This window comes from Rana temporaria, chromosome 12 (genome assembly GCF_905171775.1).
Source record: "Rana temporaria chromosome 12, aRanTem1.1, whole genome shotgun sequence".
NCBI classification, from domain to species: domain Eukaryota; kingdom Metazoa; phylum Chordata; class Amphibia; order Anura; family Ranidae; genus Rana; species Rana temporaria.
The window spans coordinates 113,917,196-113,942,214 of NC_053500.1; the positions used below are offsets into that span (position 1 = coordinate 113,917,196).

The 25,019-nt window shown below is 45.9% G+C and overlaps 1 protein-coding gene across 1 annotated transcript; it reads right to left on the reverse strand.

Annotated features, from left to right (window-relative positions):
• Positions 1-10,334: 10,334 nt before the first annotated feature.
• On the reverse strand, positions 10,335-24,218 carry UBE2C (ubiquitin conjugating enzyme E2 C). Its single transcript, XM_040330261.1, has 6 exons — positions 23,964-24,218; positions 17,520-17,547; positions 17,353-17,439; positions 15,563-15,767; positions 14,408-14,467; positions 10,335-10,617 (listed from the first exon to the last, which is right to left on the reverse strand). Exons 1-6 carry the CDS (start codon positions 24,062-24,064, stop codon positions 10,559-10,561), a joined length of 540 nt encoding a protein of 179 aa, XP_040186195.1. The 5' UTR covers positions 24,065-24,218; the 3' UTR covers positions 10,335-10,558.
• Positions 24,219-25,019: the final 801 nt, after the last annotated feature.

The following is a 25,019-nucleotide window of genomic DNA, read 5'->3' on the forward strand; positions in this document are numbered from 1 at the left end:
TAAGCATATAGATTTAAAATGTCTCCTTCATTGCCAGTACTGTAACACACTCATATAAACATGCTTAGAGACAAGTAAATTCCTACACTCAAATGAAACATTTTCTATTTTACTGCTCTATACTCAACACTGGGGTAGATTCAGGTAGCTACGCTATAAGTTACGGCGGCGCAGCGTAGTGTATTCACAAAGCACTTGATCCGTAAGTCGCGGCGGCGTAGCGTAAATGGGGCCGGCGTAAGCGCGCGTAATTCAAATGGGGAAGGGGGGGGCGTGTTTTATGGTAATATGTGATGACCTGACGTCATTGACGTAAAATTACGAACGGCGCATGCGCCGTTCGTGTACATTTCCCAGTGTGCATTGCTTCCAAGTACGGCGTAACGACGTATTGGTTTCGACGTGAATGTAAATTACGTCCAGCCCTATTCGTGAACGACTTACGCAAACGACGTAAAAAATTCAAATTTCGAAGCGGGAACGACGTCCATACTTAACATTGGTTGCGCCTCCTAATAGCAGGAGCAACGTAACGCCGAAAAAGCCTTAACGCAAACGACGTAAAAAAACAACGCCGGGCGCACGTACGTTTGTGGATTTGGCGTAAGTAGGTCATTTGCATACTCTACGCTGAAAACTACGGGAGCGCCACCTAGCGGCCAGCGTGAGAATGCACCCTTAGATACGACGGCGTAAGAGACTTATGCCAGTCGTATCTTAGGCCAATGTCGGCGTATCTAGCTTTCTGAATACAGAAAGTAGATACGCCGGCGTAGCTTTGAATTTACACGGCGTATCTATGGATACACCGGCGTAAATCGTTCGTGAATCTACCCCACTGTATTACTGAGCTTTAGGCAGGGCCGATCCTAGGCAGGGTGCACAGGGTGCATTGCACCCAGGCGCCTGCAGAGGTGGGGGCGCCGAACATCTAACAGACTCTCTAACAGAAGCCCTCTCTGTGTCCATTAGAGGTCCCCCTCCACGTCCCAATAAAGTAATCTGCTTCTCTTCCTGTATTTTGTTTATTGTTAAGAGATCATGTAAGGATCCCAGATTAATGAAGACTTTGTGGGGGAGCCTCTCTGTGGTTGAGTCATTGCCATAGAAACATTTGTAAAGGGGAGGAGTTAGTAAAATTACGACGCCCCTGTGGGGGCGGCAGAAATATTTCGGCACCCAGGCGCCTGTGACCCTAGGATCAGCCCTAGCTTTAGGCCCCTTTCACACGGGGCGGATCAGTAATGATTCGCCCCATGTACCTCCGCTTGCTCAGCAGGGATTGCTCCGTTGATCCCCGCTGAGCTGGCAGGTGACAGGGCGGTCCCCGCACACTGTCTGGCAGAATCTGGCAGAAAATTGCCAAATAGCACTTGCATCTGCCTGTCAGAATACAATAGCCACTGTTCCTCAAGGATGGAGAAATCTAGTGTGTGGGGGCGAGAGCTTTGTCTATGGTAGGGGTCTCAAACTGGTGGCCCTCCAGCTTTTGCGAAACTACAAGTCCCATAAAGCATTGCAAGGCTGACAGTTACAAGCATGACTCCCACAGCCAGAGGCATTATGGGACTTGTAGTTTGGCAACAGCTGAAGGGCTGCCAGTTTAACCACTTCCTTACTGGCCACGTAAACCCCCCTCCTGCCCAGACCAATTTTCAGCTTTCAGGGCTGACGCACTTTGAATTACAATTGCACGGTCATACAACACTGTACCCAAATAATTTTTTTTGAATTTTTTCCCCACAAATAGAGCTTTCTTTTGGTGGTATTTGATCACCGCTGCAGTTTTTATTTTTTGCACTATGAACAAAAAAAGGCCGACAATTTTGAAAAAAAAAACACAATATTTTGTACTTTTTGCTATAATAAATATCCCAATTTTTTTTTACATTCTTTTATTTTTTGCTCAGTTTAGGCTGATACATATTCTTTTACATATTTTTGGTAAAAAAAAAAATCACAATAAGCGTATATTGATTGGTTTGCGCAAAAGTTATAGCGCCTACAAAATAGGGGATAGATTTATGACATTTTTTTTTTACTAGTAATGGCGGTTATCTGCAAATTTTGTCAGGACTGCGATATTGCGGCGGACACATCGGACACTTGTGACACTATTTTGGGACAGTTCACATTTATACAGCGAACAGTGCTATAAATATGCACTGATTACTGTATAAATGTGACTGGCAGGGAAGGGGTTAACACTAGGGGGCGATCAAGGGGTTAAATGTTTTCCCTGAGAGCGATTCTTACTGTGGGGGGAGGGGACTGACTGGGGGAGGTGATCGATCTGTGTCCCTATGTACAAGGGACACACCATCGGTCTCCTCTCCCTGACAGGATGTGGATGTCTGTGTTTACACACAGACATCCACGGCTCTGTGACTGCCGATCGCGAGTACCTGGAAGACATTGCGGCCGCCAGGTACGCGCATCGGCACCCGCGTGACACAGCGGGCACAGCTTTTCCACGATGCGCACCCTCGGCGGCGCGCAACACGGAAGAAAACAGCAGGATGTCCACCCGGAAGTTCAGGTCCACTCTGCGGCCGTCTTTTGGCCATAGCGCAGATCTGAAATGTTTAATGCGGAGGTCCGCCCAAAATTAAATATTTTTTTTAAAAAGCCAGCAGCTACAAACTTTTAAAAAATGGACACTTACCTGTCCAGAGCGCTCCGCGATGTCAGCAGATGAGGCTGAGCAATCGCTCGGTCCTCGGATGCTGCCGCCGCCATTCTTGGTAAGGGAATCAGGAAGTGAAGCCTTGCAGCGTCACTGCCCAGTTCCCTACTGCACATGCGCAAGTAGCACCGCCACTGGTCCCCGCTCTCTCCTGTGACCAGTGTCTCTTCCCAGGAGACAGGGGGGGGGGGGGGGGGAGTGGCGTAACTCCCACGGGAGTCTATGCCCGGAAGTGGGTGCAAATACAGGTATCTGCACCCCCCTGAAAGGTGTCAAACCGGAGGGTTTCGAAAAGCGGAAGTTCCATTTTTGGGTGGAACTCCGCTTTAAGACCCCTGGTTTATGGCCAGTTGTAGGGGCCCATTCACATCACAATGTAGTTCTGCAGCTGCTCTGACTGCCCCAACCCTCTGCTATCCATTCACAGAAGCCTCTGTCTTTTGGTAATGGGTTTATATAATGCAAAGCCCTCTGTGATAAGGCAAGAGGAGAGCGAGCAGAATGGTTGCGCGCACACACACAACTCAAGAAGAAGCAGACAGCCCAACATCCAGCCTTGGGAGCACAGGAAGTATAGTGATAGCTGTACTCCCAGCAGGGCATGAGGTGGCACTCAATGGACTTAACCCATAGTAAGCCAACAAATTTTTAGAAAGAGGTTCAATTTGTTAATTTCAGCTTTAAAGGCTGGGGGGATATTTGGACTATGCAGTCAAAGGACCCCAGTGGGTTAGCATTTTTTTTTAAATATTGCTTATTTGCCGTAGCTGTAAGCAATTTTAACCATCCCAAAGCCTGCCAGAAAACCTCCCATGTCCACATTCGATTGTTTTTGCTCAGTGCTAGGACGTGGCCAACATTGCGCACTCAACCAGCATCACAGGTGCAAGCACTCTACCTAGTTCAAAAGCTGTACACATACAGTGCGCTCTCTGCCCCTGTTGCTAGGTGTATCGTCACAGAGAAGAAAGGATAAAATGTCTGCTATTTCGATAAAAAATTAATGTGATACCTAAACACAGCACACCTTAACGTGTCACCCACATCATATTTATAACATATTAAAAAAACACACATTAACTGCTGTCAACTTAGTCACTGAGATTCATTTTCTGTATTCTTGGGGGGGGGGGGGGGGGGGGGGGGGGGGGGCTGGTTGATCCTGCTGCTCTCTATCTCCATCTTCTGTCCAAGTACCCAGTGCAGCTAGGGATTGTGCAGAGCAGTGTTGGCAGCTCTGCACATGCTCAGTTTTTAGTGTCTTTCTATGCTGAGCATTTCCTATCAAATCTGAGAAGCCCACATGTGGGTGTATACACAGTGGTAAATAACAGCCCACTCCCCCCTTAGCACATGGGGGGGGGGGGGTTGGGGGAGTAAATGAAATTCAGATGCAACTTTGACTGTGTGTAGTTACAGACAGAATAACAAGAAGTGAGGATTTCTCAGAAGAAATAAGGACATTTAAAAGCAAAATGGAAGGATGAGGTAAGTGAAGGAGGACTGCACTGAGGTAAAGGAAACTATTTAGGGGAAAAAAAAATATCTTTTACCTTTACAACCCCCTTTAAACTAGCATGCTAAAGCTAAAACCAGGAAAAAAAAAAAGTACATACTGGGCCAGATTCACATAGAATTACGTTACGCTGCGGCGGCGTAACGTATCCCATTTACGTTACACCGCCGCAGGTTTACAGCGTAAGTGCCTGAGTCACAAAGCACTTACCTGTAAACTTGCGGCGGCGTAGCGTAAATCCGCTCGGCGCAAGCCCGCCTAATTCAAATGGGGCGGGCACCATTTAAATTAGGCGCGTTCCCGCACCGAGCGTACTGCGCATGCTCCGTCCGTAAAATTACCCGACGTGCATTGTGCTAAATGACGTCGCAAGGACGTCATTGGTTTCGACGTTAACGTAAATGGCGTCCAGACGACTTACGCAAACGACGTGAAATTAAAAATTTCGACGCGGGAACGACGGCCATACTTAACATTGGTTACACCACCTAGAGGGCAGCCTTAGTTTTACGCGACGCATCTCTACGGAAACAACGTAAATTTAGATCGACGGGCAAAGCGGACGTTCGTGAATCGGCGTAACTAGTCATTTGCATATTCTACGCCGAGCGCAATGGAATCGCCACCTAGCGGCCGGCCTAGAATTGCACCCCAAGATCCGACAGGTGTAACACAGTTACACCTGTCGGATCTTAGGGCTATCTATGCGTAACTGATTCTAAAAATCAGCCGCATAGATACGACAATCGTATCTCTATCGTATCTCTTTCGTGAATTTGGCCCACTGTACTTAGCTAAAAGGTATCATAAAAAAGGAGTCAATTTGTCTTGGCACAGACGTCGCAAACACAATAAGTGCTGCCGGTTAGGGATTTGGGCCGGGATACAATTAAATCCATTAGGGATCAAAAAAAGACACACATGGAAAAATGACATATGCTGCCTTCAAGGAAAATGTTGAAAACCTCCCAAGAGATGACGCTCTAGGCGATCTACCTTGAGCCAATTAACATACAGAGTCTTTGCATTCACTGGGGACAGTTTTCCCTCCTATTATGTATTCTAAATCAATATGGTTACAAAACACCACATGTAATATAGAGTACCAACAAAGGCCATTAATAAAAGCTTTTACAAATACAATGAGCAGCATTAGGAACATAAAGAAACTTATCTGGATCCTGCAAATCCCTTCTATACCAACAGGGTTTCTCAACTCCAGTCAAGGCACCCCAACAGGTCATGGTTTCAGGATTTCCCGCAGATTAAACGGCTGTGGTAATTACTAAGGCAGTGAAACTGACCAAATATCCTGTGCAATATAATGGAAAGCCTGAAAACATGACCTGTTGGGGCAACTTGGAGGACTGGAGCTGAGAAACACTGGGTTAACAACTCAAAAAAAACAAGTGGAACCGTTTTACCAGCCAGTTTTGGGATCAAGCCACTACTGCCTGATACCGCAACCAAGTCCTCAACCTCCAGTGCCGCCAACCAATGGAGCCTGGTCCAGGACCCACCAGTGTGACTAGGCAGTATAGGAACTGAAGCATGCCGTGTCCAATTATACAGTTCTGTGCATACAAAAAACACAGGACTCTGCATATAAACAGCGATCTGACCGTTTCTTCTCCATGAAAAAACAGCTGGATAGTAAAGGTAAAGCTGCACACATTACACAGTAAAATAAACCCCTTCTCAGCCAGTCCTATTAGAACAGGGACAGTATTCTCACTGAATTAATGCCACTAGCAACATCATTGTTATTTGTTAGGGCTGTCCCGATACCACTTTTTTAGGACTGAGTACGAGTACCGATACTTTTTTTCAAGTACTCGCCGATATCGATACTTTTTTTTAAATGTGTCCCCAAATGCAGCCATGTCCCCCTACAAATGCAGCCATGTCCCCCTACAAATGCAGCCATGTCCCCCATATGCAGCCATGTCTCCCCCCATGCAGCCATGTCCCCCCATATGCAGCCATGCCTCCCCCCCCATATCCAGCCATGTCCCCCATATGCAGCCATGTCTCCCCCCCATATGCAGCCATGTCTCCCCCCACATCCAGCCATGTCCCCCATATGCAGCCATTGTCTCCCCCCATATGCAGCCATGTCTCCCCCCCATATCCCCCTTACCTGCATCCCGCTGCCGCCGACTGGTTAATACGCGCGGGGAACATTACAGCTTTGAATAGCTGTAATGATTCGCGCCGCGTATAGACACTCCCCCTTGCTCGGGATTGGACAGTTAACCCGAGCAAGGGGGAGTGTCTATACGCGGCGCGAATCATTACAGCTATTCAAAGCTATTCAAATGAAAGCTGTAATGTTCCCCGCGCGTATTAACCAGTAGGCGGCAGCGGGGAGTATTCTATTTCAGTATCGGGGGTATTTGCGGGAGTACGAGTACTCCCGCAAATACTCGGTATCGGGACAACCCTAATCATTGTACCTCCCAGATTGTGTCTGTTAGCACTAGATTGTCCACCACACTCCGATCACAGCCATTACAGTGTAGCATCTACAGCTGCATAGATTCCAGCATACACACTGGTGGAAGCACATAGGGCAACTCATCCACTTACATGCAGCAATCGCCAAATAAGCTTTTCAGAACTTTTTTTACTGTGAATTTTGGTGCAGCGCATTTCTGAAATGCAAAGAAACGCACAGATGCGAGTGGAGCCTCATTGTTCTTGTGTTCTCGCACCAATTTCACATCTGGCATAGTGGGAGCGAACGTTGTTGCTCGTTTTTCCTGTCACACACATAGGGCATTCCATTAATGGGCTGCAATGAATGTATCTCATAGGACATTTTGACGCAACCCACAAAACACCAAAATGTCCCATTAACCACATGTAGTGCAGCCCATTGAAATCAACGGCCTGCCCTATGTGAGCCCTGAAAGTGACATTGTGCGATATCACAAGAACAATGAGGCTCCATTCGCATCTGTGCGTTTTCTTGCATTTCAGAAATGCACTGCACTGCACAAAAAAAAAGCTCCAAGCAAATGAAAGTTCTGAAGCTTCTTTGGGGCGATTTCTGTATGTAGGGCAACTCATTCAGGTGGATGAGCTTCCCTATTTGATGAGTGAAAATTCTCCAAAGTTCAATTTGTTTCATCAGAAAAGAGAATTTTGTTTCTCATGCTCAGAGTCCTTCAGGTGCCTTTTGGCAAACTCCAGAAGGGCTGTCGTGCATTTTTACAGAGTGCCTTCCATCTGGCCACTCTACCATACAGGCCCGATTGGTGGAGTGCTGCAGAGATGGCGGTTCTTCTGGAAAGTTCCCTTTCCACAAAAACACTGGAGCTGTCAGAGTGACCGTCTGGTTCTTGGTCACCTTCTTCACCAATTGGCTCAGTTTGGCTGGGTTGCCCACTCTAGGAAGAGTCCTGGTGATTCCAAACATCTCCCATTTATGGATGATGGAGGCCATTGTGCGCATTGGTACCTTCAAATGCTGCAGACATTTTTCAGTACCCTTCCCCCAATGTGTCTCAATACAATCCTGTCTGAGGTCTACAGACAATCCCAAGACTTCATGGCTTGGTTTCTGCTCCGACATGCAGAAAATTGTGGGACCTTGTATTGACACGTGTGTGCCTTTCCAAATCATGTCCAATCAACTGAATCTACCACAGGTGGACTCCAATCAAGTTGTAGAAACATCTCAAGGATGATCAGGATGCACCCGAGCTCAATTTTCAGTGTTACGGCAAAGGCTGTGACTACATAACCACTTAGACCCCTTTCACATTAGCGCCGCTTACCCGCCTGAAAATCTCCTTCACTGCAGCCTCAATGTGAAAGCCCTGAGGGCTTTCACACTGAGGCGATGCACTGGCAGCAGCATCTTTGGAGCGGTGAGAGGAGCGTGATGTATACCGCTCCTTCCCATTGAAAACAATGGGAAACCGTGGCAATACCGCCCACAATGCGTCTCTATAGAGGCGCATTGCGGGCGGTATTAACACTTTATCAGCCACTAGCGGGGGTTAATACCGCACCGCTAGCAGCTGATTCCCACGGCAATATAGCACCGCTATTTTTAGCAGCGTTATACCGCCACCGCAGCTCCCGCCCCAGTCTGAAAGAGGCCTTAAGACCCCGACCAATATGCAGGTAAAGGACCTGGCCCCTTTTTGCGATTCCGCACTGCGTCACTTTAATTGACAATTGCGCGATCGTGCGACGTGTTTTCCAAACAAAAGTGGCGTCCATCCCCCCCTCCTCCTCCACAAATAGAGCTTTCTTTTGGTGGTATTTGATTACCTCTGCGGTTTTTATTTTTTGCGCTATAAACAAAAAGAGCGACAATTTGGGGAAAAAAAAAAAAAAAGCAATATTTTTTACTATAATAAATATCCCCCCCCCCCCCCCCCCCCCCCCACAAAAAAAAAAAAAAAAAAATTATATATATATATATATATATAAAAAAAAAAAAGTTTCTTCCGTTTAGGCAGATATGTATTGTACTTATTTTTGGTAAGAAAAAACGCAATAAGCGTTTGGTTTGCGCAAAAGATATAGCATTTACAAATTAGGGGATATTTTTATGGCGGTGATCAGCGATTTTGTTCATGACTGCAACATTATGGCAGACACTCGACACATTTTTGGGACCATTGTCATTTTACAGCGAAAAGTGCTATAAAAAAAATGCACCAATTACTGTGAAAATGACAATGGCAGGGAAGTGGTTAGCCAATAGGAGGCGCCAAGTGTGCCCTAAGGGAGCGATTCTTACTGTAGGGGGCGTGACGTCACTGATTGTCGTTCCCTATAACAGGGAACAGACGATCAGCGACACTGGCACAGAGAATAACCGGGGAAGGTGTGTTTATACACACACACACACACACACACACACCTCTCTCCGTTCTTCAGCTCCTGTGACCCGATAGCGAAACGGGGCAGCAAGCGGGTGCAGTCACGGAGCATCAGACCGGGTCGTGAGCGGCTGGGCACTTAGAGGGCAACGTACCTGTGCCCAGCCATTCTGCCGACGTATATCGGCGTTAGGCGGTCCTTAAGACCCCTTTCACAGTTTTTCAGGCGGTACAGCGCTAAAAATAGCGCTGCTATAGCGCCTGAAAAAACTCCTGCCCAGCAACCTCAATGTGAAAGCCAGAGGTCTTTCACACTGAGGCGATGCGCTGGCAGGAGAGAAAAAAAAAAAAAATCTGTCAGCAGCATCTTTAGAGTGGTATGTATACCGCTCCTTCCCATTTAAAACAATGGGAACCTGTGGTTATACCACCTGCAAGGCACCTCTGCAGAGGTGCATTGCGGGTGGTATTAACCCTTTATCGGCCGCTAGCGGGGGGGTTAATACCGCACTGCTAATGGCCGAATCCGACGGTATAGCACCGCTATACCCCCACCACTGCTCCCGCCCCAGTGTGAAAGGGGCCTAAGTGATTAATGTGATTTTTTTTTTTTTTTTAAATAAACATTTCAAACAAACTCCTTTCATGTTTGTCATAGGGTAGTTTGAAGAAATTTGAGGAAAATAATGAATTTAATCCATTTTGGAATAAGGCTGTGACATAAAATGTGTAAAAAGTGAAGCTCTGCGATACTTTCCGGATGCATTATACACCTGCTGTAACAAAATGTACATAGAGACCTGTACAGGGTCTTAAAAACCTTTGCCAAGAAGTGTGCGATGCAATTCTATTCCTGAAACCACCAGTTGCCCGACTTTGACCCAAGTCACTGGTTAGGCACATGTATGGTGTGTGCTGCTAGGAGGGGAGAATTGAAGCACAGACAGTCAGCATCATTTTTCAGCCCACCCTCCCAATTGACACAAAGAAAGGGGGTGGGCCCCCTACATTTCAGGTAAGAACCTTTTTGGTGGTACCACACTTCCATATCCTCACCTAGGCAAGGATGCCGTTACTACACCCCACCCTTCACCATGGCCCCCTGGGATACACATACATCCAGGACCAGTCTCCGAGTCTGTGGCCTCGTGTAGTGATCAGAAGCGATAGCCAAATGCAAGATGCCAATCTTACCCACTTTACAGGCTGGTACATAGGAGCTTCATAAAAGTCAGCACTTTTTCATAGCCAAGTGAAATTCATGTTTAAGTCAATATTCAATTATACTGTATGTGTTATTATAAATCTTTAATGAATTTGGCAAAGTCAGCAACTAAAAAAAAATCCTACTGCAACTTCAGGAAAGGCAGACTGAGGATCAATGTACATGGGACATGAAAACCTTAACAATACATTCAAAAAATTAAAATCACTTTATTTGTACACAACAATCAAACTCTTATTAACTTAAGCGTATATTACAGCATTCATATACAGAACACAACAGCCAGCCGGTCAAATGTCCTTTTCTTGGGTGTGCTTCTTGTATTGCTCAAGTAAATGCTTCTTGTATGCTGAAAGACAAAATGCGGGTTACAAATCACAGGCCATGGATGACATCTGGAAATGCTGTGACTGCCACCTAGTGGCAGACACTGACAATCTGGAAAAGCAGCTTGTATTGCTGGGCTAGGATTTCACACTGGGTTATATTTAGACCTACATTTACATATCTGTATGGCAAGATACAAAGTCTGCTCTACATAATTCAAAGTAAACAGCTGTCACTAGGGAAAGGCAGAGAAATTCTCCCAGCTAATGGCTCCTGGAAATCTCATTCATCTTAGATCTACTTTCCCTGAGGGTAAAACACCCCCCAGGCCACATTCACTGACATAAAGATGTCCTAGATTCTGGTGAAGGCCCACAGGAAGCGTACTTTACTCCTAGTAATCTCTCTCCTGGTCTTTTTACGGAGTTTGAAAAGATTACTTTGCAATGTATGCTGAAGCAAAAAAAAAAAAAAAAAAACAACACACACACACACACACACCCCCCACCCTTTACCCTTCATATTAAAATTGATACTATTACCTGTAAAAATTCTAGCATGGTTGCAGATAAAACTGAATCTTGTATACAATCCCAACTCACCCTAAAACCATTGTGCAGCCTGATCCCAACACCATGGGTGACTAGATCACAATGTAGTAGTAATGCATTTTCTGGCGTATAACACGACTTATATACTTAAAAAAAATCCCCCCCCCCCAAAGATCGGGTTGTCTTATACGCCGGTATACCGGGGCTTGACAAAAACCAGACGCCAGGTCGCAATTGCGACAAGAAATTGTGACCTGGCGCCCCCGAACGGGCGGTAATTGAGGCTGCGGCTTTGCGGCCTTGTGAAGTCCCAAGCTTCCTTATGTGACCTGGCACCATGTGGTGGTGGCCGTTGGCATTACAAGTAAAACCAGTTCTAATGTGTAGATTTTCACTGCCATCTCCTTCCCTCCAATTATAACCCCCAAACATGATATATATTTTTTATTCTAACACCCTAGAGCAGGGGTCTCCAAACTGCCGCCCGAGGGCCGGATGCGGCCCTTTACGTGCCTTTATCCGGCCCGTGGAGCACTATCCCTCCCACTGATACAAGACACTATTCTGCCATCTGACACCGACAATGGAGCACCATTTCTCCCACTAAAACCATTAATGGGGCAATATTCCTCCCTATGATACCAACGATGGGGCACTATACCTTCCCCTAATACCAGATGTTTAGTCCCACTGATGCCAGGAACATTTCCAACCCTGCTGGCCAAAGTTCGGCCCCCCAAGAGTCTGAAGGACAATAAACCGGCCCTTTGTTTAGAATGTTTGGAGACCCCTGCCCTAGAGAATAAAATGGCGATCGTTGCAATACTTTCTCACGCCGTATTTGCTCAGCGGTCTTGCAAGCGCACTTTTTTGGGAAAAAAAAAACACTTTTTTAAATTAAAAAATAAAAAACAGTTATTCCAATTTTTTTTATATTGTGAAAGATCGTTACGTTGAGTAAATTGATACCCAACATGTCACGCTTCAAAATTGCGTCTGCTCGTGGAATGCAGACAAACTTTTACCCTTTAAAATCTCCATAGGCGACTTAAAAATTCTACAGGTTGCATGTTTTGAGTTACAGAGGAGGTCCAGAGCTAGAATTATTGCTCTCGCTCTAACGATCGCGGTGATACCTCACATGTGTGGTTTGAATACCGTTCACATATGCGGGCGCTACCATCTGTAAGCGCGTTTTCTGGCTCCTAACTTTTAGCTGGCTCCTAGGTTTCAAGCAAATTTGTCAAACCCTGCTGTATACCCGCTGGATGTGCTTTATTACTGCATGTAGCTTTGGCTACACACAGTATACCGTACTGAGAATCACAGCAAGCAATGCATTCTATTACTACAAAGACTGCTTTGATTGGCTTTGAGATTCAGAGAGGCACGGGCTGAAGTTCCAACCTCTGACAATCACAGCGAGCAATGTATTCTATCAATATTCTAGAAGCCAAGCCTGCTCGGATTGGCAGCCCACGTCTCTCTGAATCTCAAAGCCAATCCAAGCAGGCTTTGTATTCATTAATAGGTCGTTCGCCATGATAGGCTCATGGCGGTATACAGTATGTTACTGAATGCAGCTGCTCCTGTTCCTTCCACGGCCATCTCGCCATCCACTACCGGAGCTTTGGTTTGAAGCACCCGACCCTCCATCTGGCTCTGCACACATTGGTTCCCCCCCTACAGTGGACTTTGCTGGGCACATGAGGTATTTACCACCGCAGCATTGCATCAAAGCTGGCGATTAAGTTGCAGACTTCTTGCCGTTTCAGTATGTTACCCAAGCTATTTACGGCTTCCATGAATGCTAATATTTTATACATTTTTTTAGTCCAACTTATTTTATTAAATGCCGACATCGGCTTATGGCATTTAGAGGGAATGGTTAATTTATTGGAAATTGACCCCGTTTTACCTTGTATGTTTGACGTTATATTTCATGCATATATGGACCAATACATACATTCTTAAATGTTTTATATATTATTTCATATTCTGGACATTTAGGGAAAAAAAAAAAAAATATATTGTAGGTTGCGTGACCTTTCACTCCAACTAGTATATTGGTTGTGGTGTTATTACATGGATTTGTGTCGGTGTCATTTTCCACGCAAGGTTGCGCTTTCCTAAGGCTCGATCTCAGTATCCAGAATGAGGCTTGGCTTATTGTGAATACGGTTGCAGAGCATGAAAACGAGGCTTGGTCTTACCTCTTTGAGCCATTTATGGTGAACTTTCAGAGCGTTGCCCATGCCCTTTGATAATGTAATATGACGAAACATGTCAGGGCGGAGCCACGCTCTGACATCATCACGTTCCAACGTGACCCCAGAAGCACGGGCCAACGCAATTTTTTATGCCGGCTATTTATTTGTTCTCACGAACATAGGTTTTAACTTTTTGTATCGTATTTTGTAATAAACCGAGGAGTGGTAAAAACTTTATTACACCATCTCAAGTCCCTTCTCTTTTTTACGTTTCCCTCTCCCAACGAGGGTCAATTTGTTTTGCGGACCCCTTGGTTCATCAACCTGAGGATCACGATTTGAGGGGATACAGAGGATGGTGAGAAGGAGCTAAAGGGGTTCGTAAGACCCTGCAGAAGGCTATATCTGTAAGCGTCTATGACCTTGCTTGTACAGGGAGGTCCTACGTGTCTGGTAAGAGTATTTAGTACCTCTTCTAGTGTATCCTTAAGGAGCAGCTTTTCCTTTCATCCTGGTGACGGTGGACCTACCTTCAAATGCTATTTTCACTTTCATATTACATTTTGGGATTTAACGTGGACTCATATTTTGATTTGTTTATGTTTACACATTTATGCTGTGGATTATAGTATATCATATTGATGGCTTTTTTCACTATATGTATTAGTTTCTTCACAGATCTTTAGTTATTAGCGCAACCTTTTACCAATTTATATATTTTGTTCCACATGAATATTGCATGTTTTCTAGGTGTCGCAGCTTCATTTTCATTATTTATATAGATAATTTTTCACTTTATTTTACTTTAGCGCAGTGCAGTTCCCTCTTGAGAATTTACCCAAGCTACTAGACAGACTAGTCAGAAGGGGGGGGGGGGGGGGGGGGGTTGGTCACCTTATACGCCGGCAACAACTGGATTGTAATATTTAGAGCAGAAAACCATTGTTCCCTAGAAGTGCTGTTGCAAACAGCACATCGCTTGACATACACAAATACAACGTCCCACTATAACATGGGAGTCCATTAGAATTCAGCCAATAAAAGCACTTACCTGTCTGATTCTGCCAGAGCTCTGCAGCCTGTGCATTCAAGGGACTGTCGTTATTTGGTTCTGAAAACAGGACATTTTATTACGTTAAGATAAGAAAACCACACATGCAATTGCTTGGAATACATCTCTCAGAAACTGCGTGGTCGCAAGCATCTACTACCCAGCTATATCAGGGCTCATGCACACACAGCTGTAAAGGGGCTGTGCAGTATCCAGAGCCTGCGTTACAATTTTTGGGGCATAAATCGGCTGCATACAACCACCTATAGACAACTAGATGCAGATGTAGGTAGGTATACTCCACAGGTTGCATAAAGCACCCACATGGACATATGCTCTGATCATACACCATCAATGTTTGGAGTCTACGTCCATATGCAGGTAGTTGCATCTGATGTCTACAGGTGGTTGTATGAAGCAGCTGCAGGTCCTAGAAATGTTTTTATGCAGGCTCTGGCTAGTGTACAATCCAGTATAGCCATGTGCATGAGCCCTAAAGCTGAACACCAGGCAGATTAGAATATTCAGCTTTACGCACTTTTCTGGATCCTACCTTCCTGTAAAATGCCATGCACATTGACAACTCAGGGGGGCAGAGCCTAATTTCAATTTGAAAACTGACCTTGTTACATTCACATTGCATCAATCCAAGTCACTTTAGATCCAACAGCAGCCATGTGGTACAATGAATGGCCCAATTGACTTAGTTGTTTAGCAATGCCCCTGGCAGGAGATTTGATCAGACTGTAAAAAGTATGGCCAGCTTAACACAGGTCCTGAGGACGCCTGAAACTGGAGAAGCTGTAACAAGATTTGATGCTTCCTGTCAAAGGCTGACCTACCACCACCCCATATTGGCCCAACATAAGAGGTGGCTTTTCAGGCAAGCCAGTTTAAGACTATTGCGAAGTGCTAAAAATGCGCGGCCTCCTAAAAAACAAAACAGGCATGTGCAAGAGAGAGTCTCTCTCGTTCCATATATACAGATTTGTAGAACCCCCCCTCCCACAGGTGGCTAATGTTATAAGACATTGTCTAGTACCAAGTCAACAGGCAGGTGCAGAAACTGCAATAAAAAGGTACTGCAAGATTTGCATTTAGAGGAACCAGTGTCTACACCACATATAGAAGTATGGACATAAAAGATGGTCTCACCTCCAAGAAGGCTTTGTAAGGAGAGCAATATGGTCCGAACATCGTACAGAGCTGACCATTTATCTTTTAGAATGTCCAAGCAGATGTTTCCATGACTGTCTACATTAGGGTGAAAGCATGGGGTAATAAACTTCACAGCTGGTGCATTGTAGGGGTAGCCGCTTGGGAATTCCAGAGAAAGCTTGTACCTTAAATTCTCATAAACCTAAACAGTGTAAATAAATGCCATTAAAATTTCACATAACAGAAATAAAAACAATTCTACAGGATTACAACATACATCTAGAAGGATGCCAAGTCAATACAAGAACTGCATAAAGAGCATCTTTTTTAGCCAACTTAGGACCAGCACTTAGCTCCTGGGCAGGAGGCTCCAGCAAATAGGTGCTGTGCCAACAACCTGTCAACGTTATGAGAGGCTGGCAGCTGCTGTGACTGGACAGTGTACTGCGTGGTTCATACATTTAGTGTTGTATGCACCCAGGACAAATGCCAGGGACACAGCCTGTGTTTTCATCCCCAAGTGCATACATTACATGAAAGTATGCAGCAAAGTGTCCAGTCCCACTACAGGAATAAACCCCTTCACTCTAAGGCTCCATTCACACCTCCGCGACAAGATACGCCACATACGCTGCGTATTTTGCCGCGAGTGTAACTTTTTTTTTTTTTACAAAGCCTTGCCATTGCCGCCTGAAAAAAAGGGTCGGGGACTTTTTTTCAGGCGGCAGGCGTACGGCGTCTATGAGATGTGAACCATCTCCATAGACAGCAATGGGAATTCTCCCCAGCGGCACAAGCGTCCGGCGTTTTGTCGCCTAGATGTGAATGGGCTCTAACAATGGCAGCAGGCTTCCAGTAGTCACCAACTGCCCCATAAAGTCCACCTTCCTTTAGGAGATATTCTAGTGAGCAGCAGCCAGTGATGTCACCAGATCATGCGCTCTGAAGCAACAGCATATTAGCCATGTGCCGTCATCAAGACTCTCGAGCACATGTCCATAAGGGACATCGCGGCTCAGCCACTCAAGAGGCTGCAGCCCACAAACCCGAAAGGAAGACCGGGTGAAAAATGGAGGCCTCTGCAGCAGCGACAGCCCAGCACAGGAGGGGCTTCATTTCAAGGCATCTTTCATAATGTGCCAAGTAAAAGGCATAATGAGCTAGTATGACTAGCATACTAGCTCAATTACTTACCTTAGATCGAAGCCCCCGTAGCGCTCCTCAGACACATCCTCCATTGCCGCCATTATACCCGGAGTGACTTCCTGGTATCACCGCTCAGGCGCTGTGATTGGCCGGAGCGGCGATGACGTCACTCCCGCGAATGCGCACATTTCCAGCAGGCTCCCATTCAGGAACCGCCGCGATCAGTGAGCCTGCGCCGTTGTCTACGGCGCGCATGCATCGTAGACATCGGGGCCCGCTTTTCTGCAAATATCTCCTTAACCATGAAGGTTAAGGAGATATTGCAAAGACCTACATTAAGGCTTACCTGTAGGTGCAAGTATACCATGAGGTTATACCACCACTTTAATACGCACCGTAGTATTGAGCTCCCACATGTATCAAGGCCTCAGGAAGCTTACAACAGATACAGTTCATTCAGCCGTTTACTAATGGTGGGTTCAGAGTGTCAAACTAAAGCCCATGACAGGTGATGGGCGCATGCCCTAAACCCAGACACACGCAGTGACTTACCAGTGTGTCACTTTGCCGACATGCTGTCCACAAGTAGTTAATCAAAACAGAAAAAAAAAAAAAAAAAAAAAAACACTGCTGATACTTACTGTTCCCACAGCACCATCAATTGTGCCAATCCATTTGAAGAGGTTATCTGACTCTGGGAAAGCTGAGATGCCTTTATTGCCAGACATCTGGAAAAAGAAGCATAAAAATGATAACCTAGATCTGACCTGGCAGAATCAGACACTCACAAATCAAATGTTCTACTTACCATCAATGTCATCAGTTCCTGCTGTAACCTGGAAGAAAAAGAAAAAAGCGTCACCTGACAACGAAACTAGATCCGACAATGGTAACCCATACATACGTTAAAGGTTTCTATCTGAACATTACCCAATTTACACCAATCTTAGGCAGCGCCGATAAAACCCACATCTGATCGCCACTTTATAGGTATAGAGCTAGTGAGCTTACTTGTCTGATCATTGCAATCCCAGTGCCTCCAAATTACGTGTTCTGGACAGCGCTTAATTATGTCTTAATGAAAATCTGTCTCATCTACAATGCCAAGTCTCTTACTGTAGCAATCTGTTTCAGCTGCAAAAAGCGCAAACTGCTGCCACACGTTGGGCTAAATGAGAAGGGAAAGAACTGCAACCAACGTGTACGTTTCTTTACCAAATAACCCTCATTGATTTCTCATGCGATTACTCTCCCTTCACTGCAGTTTAAATGGATCACCAATGCAACAAAAGTGGTAACCTCACATTGTTTCATCACTTGTCAAAAAAAAAAAAAAAAAGTGATCATTCCATGATCCACCCAATTGCTGAAAGTGGTGGGAGGTTCACTTGCTCAGATGTTACAGGGTGACATCATTTCATACAAGGCCATCAAGTATAGGGGTCGACCGATATATCGGCCAGCCGATATAGCGGCCGATATTTCACTTTTTTTAAAGATATCGGCATCAGCCGATTATTGTGTCAAAACGGGGGATCAGAGGGATCAGAAGCGGTGGCGTTCTGGGTGGAAACCCCCCCCCCCCGCCCCATCTATTCTAAACGGCTATCACCATATCACGGTCGCTGTTTGCGGATTATTTTTTTCCCCCCCAGTGGAGGAAGTCTGCAGCTGCTGATTGTAGTGTAGAGGCAGGGCGTGCAGCACGTTAGGGGACAAATGGCCAGGCGAGGGGACGGAACAGAGCCAAGAGCTCTGTACTGGTGGGCACTGAGGAGCTCTGTACTGGTGGGCACTGAATGGCATTTAGTGAGATGCACTGGCGAGGTGGCACTGATGGACACCGATAGGCTGCACACCACCGCTCCACCCTAAACAATAACAACCTCCCCACCTCTTCACCCTAGATTTGCTAAAAAAAAAAAAAAAATATATATATATATATATCGCCCTAAAATATCGGCCAGTCCGATTTCTAAATATCAGCCAGAGAAAAACCCATATCGGTCGACCTCTAATCAAGTAGTGAATGTGTATCGATAATTTTGAGAAAAAACGTGTATTTAGTGACAATCTTGGCTACAGGATCCAGGAGTCAGCTGTGGCTTCCTAAGGCACCACAGCCAGCTTGTGCAGAATTTTGTGAATGGTCCTGCAGCCTCCCGGGACATGACGTCCCCCGGGGGTATGAGGCAAGGTATATCATCCTCACCTGGATGAGGATTGCCCCCAAAGCCCCATGAAAACTTGGCCCAATGTCATCACCATCAGAAAAGCCATGCAGCCATCATTGAGTGTGCATGTAGAAGATGAGAAGCACTAATAAAAAGGGGGATTCACAAAATACTTTAAGCAGAACCCTACTGTGCATGCACGAGGCACCACTGCGCTCTCCTTGCTGCCATCAGTCAATCCTCCATTCACAGGAGCGTGGCTTGAGAGCAGGCCTGTTTAAGTGCCCCCATAGCAGGAAGCTTGCCATTGAGGGGAATCAGCAGGGGGGAAGAAACTAGGACCAACAGAGGGGGAACCAAAAAGAAGAGGATCAGGGCTGCTCTGTGCAACTATTGCAAAGAGCAGGCAAGTGTAGTAGGTTACCCCCCCCCTCCCCAATTAAAGCTCATTTATTGGGGGGGAGGTTTAGTGAAGAAGCAGAATATCCATTAACTTAAAGTAGATGTAAACACGATGCATTAAAATTTGAGCTGGGCACATATCTGCAGTGTTATCTCTCCTCAGAGCACTGTGTCCTGTAGCGGTCTCATGCCCCGTTCTTCTGTTAGCCTGATGACTTCTGATAAAGTCTCCAACACATATGATAAAACATGCAATTAGGCTCTACAGGGACGCTGACCAATTTATCTGCAATTTGCAGACCAGTTTTGAAGTCACATTTGCGCTTTCTCAATTTTCCACTTCATCTGGAGTCATAATATATATTTATATCCAAAATCAGTTCAGCATTCCTGCCTTCTTTATTATAATCGCCAGTTTCTCTAGCCACAACTAGGGGTCTTTGGATCCGAATCCGCCTTCGGGTGACCTGGGTTTATCCCGAATGGTTCACATAGGAGCTTTGGAGCCACTTACTGAGCTGGTCATGTCACAAATCCCCTGATGAAGCCAAAGGTTTGGCGAAACTAGTCTGGAAGACCTGACCATTGGCCTGTACTGTGATGTTTGCTCCCACGTTCTTATTGTACTGCTTATATGTTTGAACCAACTTTATCTCTTTGTAATTAATAATTTTTGTATTTTTATATATTTGTGTTTTGGTTGCCATCTGTTGGCACCGTAATAATCCCATACTCCTTTATTCCCTATTCAATTTAATTTAAGGGATGAGGTGCCAGATCAGTGCAAGTCTCATGGTTTTTCACCTTCAGCTGCCCCCCCCCCCCAGAGCCCCCTCTTTTTCTCATCTGAAACCGATCGTTTCAGTGACAAGAACAAGCCCAACAGCTCTAGTCACTGGCCCACACTGCTTTGAACCAAAACCAGTGACATGGGAGGCAGGGGGCGGGGCTGAGTCCTGCTGTCTAACACGAGTGTTCCCATGGAACGCGGTTTTCCATGGGGGCGCTCGAAGAGGAGCCAGGACCACCACCGGTGGACCCCAAAAAGAGGAACCGGACGTTCTGTGCACCGAGCAGGCAAGTATAACATTTTTTTTTTTTAAACAAAAAAAGCCACACACGCCTTTAAAAAAAAACTGAACACATTAATCACACAGGTTTTAAGGACAATTTGAATTAGTTTATTTACCCTCCTTTATCACAGAACCTGTGTAATTAAGAGCCTTTTCACACTGTACCGCCCATAGCGTCGGCGGTAAAACACTGCTATTTTTACCGCCAACGCTATGGGCGGATTTGCAGCGCATTTCAGTCGCTAGCGGGGCACATTTACCCCCTGCTATCGGCCGAGAAAGGGTTAAAACCACCTGCAATGCGCTGCTGAATAGTGGGCGTATTGCAGGCACTATTTTTTAACGCTATAGCGCCTGCAATACGCTCCAGTGTGAAAGGAGTCTAAAGCAGAACTTCACCAATAAAAACTTGATAAAATATAAATGTTAATTAGCAAGGAACATAGATCCCATGTTAATTATGCTACCGAAGTTAGTGTGTGCTGTAAATTGCCTCCAGCATTGCCCCCGTTTCTTCTTGCTAGAGGCTGCCATTTTGTTGAAGCCCAAAGCCCCTGAGCAGTAGTAAATTATAAAGTGGCACTAAACCCATGACACAGCAAATTACGCCAGCAGCTCGGCTCCCTCCACTGCCGGGCCAGTAGGAGAGCGCAGCAGTGCCTCGTGCATGTACAGTAAGGACCGGGCACAAAGCCGTAATGCTTCACTACCAGGTTCCCTCACCAGCGATGGTAGCACCAGACAGCTGATGGAAACATCGCTGACTCCAGGACAGGCAAGTGTCCCATTAAAAGTCAGTAGCTGCAGCATGTGTAGGTACTGGCTTTTAAATTTTGCAGGGGTGGGCAGACCTCCGCTTTAAGGCTGTCAGCAGATCGGCTCTAGAAAAAAAAAGGTGCCTTAACATGGAGGGCAACTGAGCATGTGCAGAGGAGGGGCAAGACAGTATTACTGGATATTGAACAGTATAGGACTTATTTTACATATCTATACCGGCAAAAGTGGCCAGCCTGAAGTGATCTAGCAAGACTTCCTTTGCCGGCTAAAGAGTCACTTTAGCAAACTCTCAACTGCCCTACAGCACGTTTACTGCTACAGGGGGACCACGCTGCACAATATAACATACAATCCTGCACTTACACGTACCAGCACACCCCTGGCTTGCTCACGCTGCGATTTTACACAGCGGGAAATGATGTCCACCGGCACCCACTGATCGTTTGGTACACAAGCAAAATGGCAGTTGGCTTATGTAAACAAGGCAGATTGTCGTTCTGTCAGTACAGAAGACATGGATCCTGTGCTTCTGTAAAGCAGGAAAACCGATCCATGTCTTCCACTAGTAAAAGCACCTCCCCCACGACACTAACATTAGTTAGGCACACAGTTAACCCCTTTGATCACCCCCGATGTTAAATGGGTTGTAAAGGTAAAAGTTTTATCACCTTATTGCATTAAGGTGAGAACACATCTGTGGATTAGCGGCCCCCCGTTTACTTACCTGACCCCCTCGAAAGTCCTGCGCAGTGAACGCGCTTGCTTCTTGGCTCATTCATTGGTTGATTGAAAGCAGCGCATACAGTGAGTGGCTATGGCCGCCGGCTCTATCACAGGAACACGCCCGCAAGAACTCAACACCATGCTCGCTCACTTGCTGAGGGGGAGCCGAGACAGCTGCCGAGGGACCCCAGAAGACAGGGTTCGGGGCCACTCTGTGCAAAACCAGCTGCACAGTGGATGTATGTATAACATGTTTGTTTTTAAAGGGTGTTTTTTTTTTATTTTTTATTAACTAGTAATAGTGGTGATCAGCAACTCATAGCGGGACTGTGACATTGTGGTGGACAAATTGGACACCAACACTTTGACACCAATATTTTTTTTTTCTTATTTTTCTTGAGACCAGTGATAAGTGCTAAAAATATGTGCCGTTACTGTACTAATGACACTGGCAGGGAAAGGGTATGTAAAGGGTGTGCGTTTTTTTTTTAACATACCCTTTAACCACTTCCCTGCCAGTGTCATTAGTACAGTAACGGCACATATTTCTTAGCACTGATCACTGTATCAGCATCACTGGTCTCAAGAAAAATAAGAAAAAAAAAATATTGGTGTCAAAGTGTTAGGCCCCTTTCACATTGAGGCGTTTTTCATGCGGTACAGCGCTAAAAATAGCGCTGCTATACCGCATGAAAAAAACTGCCCTGTAGTGTTCAATGCGAAAGCCCGAAGGCTTTCACACTGAAGCGGTGCGCTAGCAGGAGCGCTCCAAAAGTCCTGCTAGCCGCATCTTTACCGCGGTATAGGAGCGGTGTGTTCACTGCACTTTCCCATTGAAATCAATGGGAAAGCGCGGTAATACCGCCCGCAACGCGGTATTAACCCTTTTTCGCCCACTAGCGGGGGTTAAAACCTCACCACTAGCGCCCGAATATCGCGGTAAATACGACGGTATAGCCGTGCTACAAATAGCGCGGGTATACCGTCACCGCGGCTCCACGCCTCAATGTGAAAGAGGTCTAAGCCCTGGTTCACACTGGGTACGATTTGACATGTCAAATCGCATCTCAAATCGGCAATTGTCGGCAATGGCACTGTCCTAATCAGTGCGACGCCGCATCTGCGATTTCAAAAAGTAGTTCCTGTACTACTTTTTGCGATTTCGGGCCGCGATTTACATTAAATTGCGGCCGAAATCGCGGCAAAATCGCAGCCACGAAATCGCGGTAAAATCATGCATTTTACAGCGATTTTGAATTCGCAGCAGTGTGAACCTAGGCTTAGTGTCCACCACAATGTCACAGTCCTGCTACGAGTTGTTGATCACCACTATTACTAGAAAAAAAAAAAAAAAGGATCCAATAGTTTGTAAACGCTATAACTTTCACGCAAATCAATATACACCTATTGGGATATTTTTTTTATTATTTGATAGGTTTTATAGCAAGAAATTTTTAACATACATACACTTTTGGTTTATAGAAAAAAAAAAAAAAAAAAAAAAATATTGGATACAGTGTTGCACAATTGTCAGTTAAAGTAACCCAGTGCCATATCACAAAAACAGCCTGGCCATGGGGGGGGGGGGGGGTAAATCTTCTGCAGGTCAAGGGATTAAAGGGATGAGGTGGCTGCCACCTCATCCCTTTAAACCAAACACATTAATAACACAGATTGTGGCCGATTAAGGTGGCAATTAAACTCACTTGCTGCCTTAAATTAGCCTCAGAACCTGTGTAATTCATATGTGTTCGGGTTTAATGGAATGGTGTCACACACACACACACACACACTACATTCTCCATTAGATTCACCTACAAGTATGTAGTAGAAGGCGCCCCGCCTGATTGATGGGATAGTTCAGGGAGGTCCTCATACTAGATTGTACGATCAGATTGTAACATGTATGTGGAGCCAGTCTGAGAATGATTGTATTCGTATAGTAAAGTCACCCATGTATTTGGTGGACAGAGCCCACAGAGGACCTACCAGGAGAAGCTCAGTATAGCCGTTGCCCATATAAAAGATGGCCCCCAGAGTCTCACACACACACAAAGACCTGTCTATGAACACAAAGCCACACAGGAGGACACTGCACCTCACCTCTTGCCCACAGAGCCCCGAGCAGCCTGAGTCCCGGACTCCCGTCCTTTCCTCTGGGCCGCGGAATTGGCGGCGGCCGGGTCCACGTTCTGAGAGGCCATTATTATTATAATAGGATTAGGCGACGATGAGACGTGAGTGACGGGCCGGTGTGTAGAGACAACGTCAGCTTTTTACCCTCCGCTAACTGCACCGCACCGCTCAGCCAGCCGCCCTGCGTTTGAACGTTTTAAACCCCCAGGCTCGTAGACCAATCAGAGACGCGCTATAATTTGACTCCGCCAATCACAGGTCGCTGTTGCCGGGGTTTCCACGGCAATCAGTGGCTTGGCCTCTTCGCTGAGCGTTTGAAAATAGAGAACGTGATTGGCTGGGTGAGCGTACCGCACCGCCTCCGATAGGGAAGCTTGCTGTCAATCACGATTGCGCAACGCCTGTTAACTCTTCAGTTGCAGGAGGCGTGGTTGGACTTCCTCCCGTTGTCTCATAGCTCTGGTTTGGCTGAATAAAGTATAAGTCATGTGACATTTGTACACCAATCATCTCGTAATCTAATTTAATGAACATTAGTTATTTTATTAAAGTGCTAATTTATTACAAATATTTTGTTTTCACATTTAGATGTCCTAGAATCAACTCGCCTATTCACAGCGGTGCGTCACGTTAACACGTTTTTGCGTACTTTTTGTGGCGCTTTTTCGCGTGACATCATATTCACTTGAATGGATTGCTCTACAAGACCCTAAAGAAGCTCCTGCAGCTAGCTTCTTTCTCGTCCTCCTCACGTTGTCTTCTGAGGAATGGGGCGCGCTGTCTTCTGGGACCCGTATGTGTCCCAGAAGACACAGGAGTATGTGACGCATAGTAGCCCATTATGTGGCACTTACCTGCAGAAGAAGCCTGCAATGTCAGTGATGTCCCCTCTCTCTCATCACGTCCATCTTCAACCCTTCTTTCATTCCGGGGGCGTGGACTCCGGCTCTGCTATTGGCCGGAGTTGCATGACTTCACTCCCGCGCATGCACGCGGGAGCCAACGGTCACGGCACAGGCACTA

Bases quoted from the DNA above. Each gene is read 5' to 3' on its own strand.
- UBE2C (XM_040330261.1), bottom strand. From the start codon at position 24,064: ATGGCCTCTCAGAACGTGGACCCGGCCGCCGCCAATTCCGCGGCCCAG. The intron at 17,440-17,519 runs GTAAGTAGAACA...TTCTTTTTCCAG, and splicing joins AGGAACTGATGACATTGATG to ATGTCTGGCAATAAAGGCAT. The intron at 15,768-17,352 runs GTAAGTATCAGC...TACACTGTTTAG, and splicing joins TTGATGGTGCTGTGGGAACA to GTTTATGAGAATTTAAGGTA.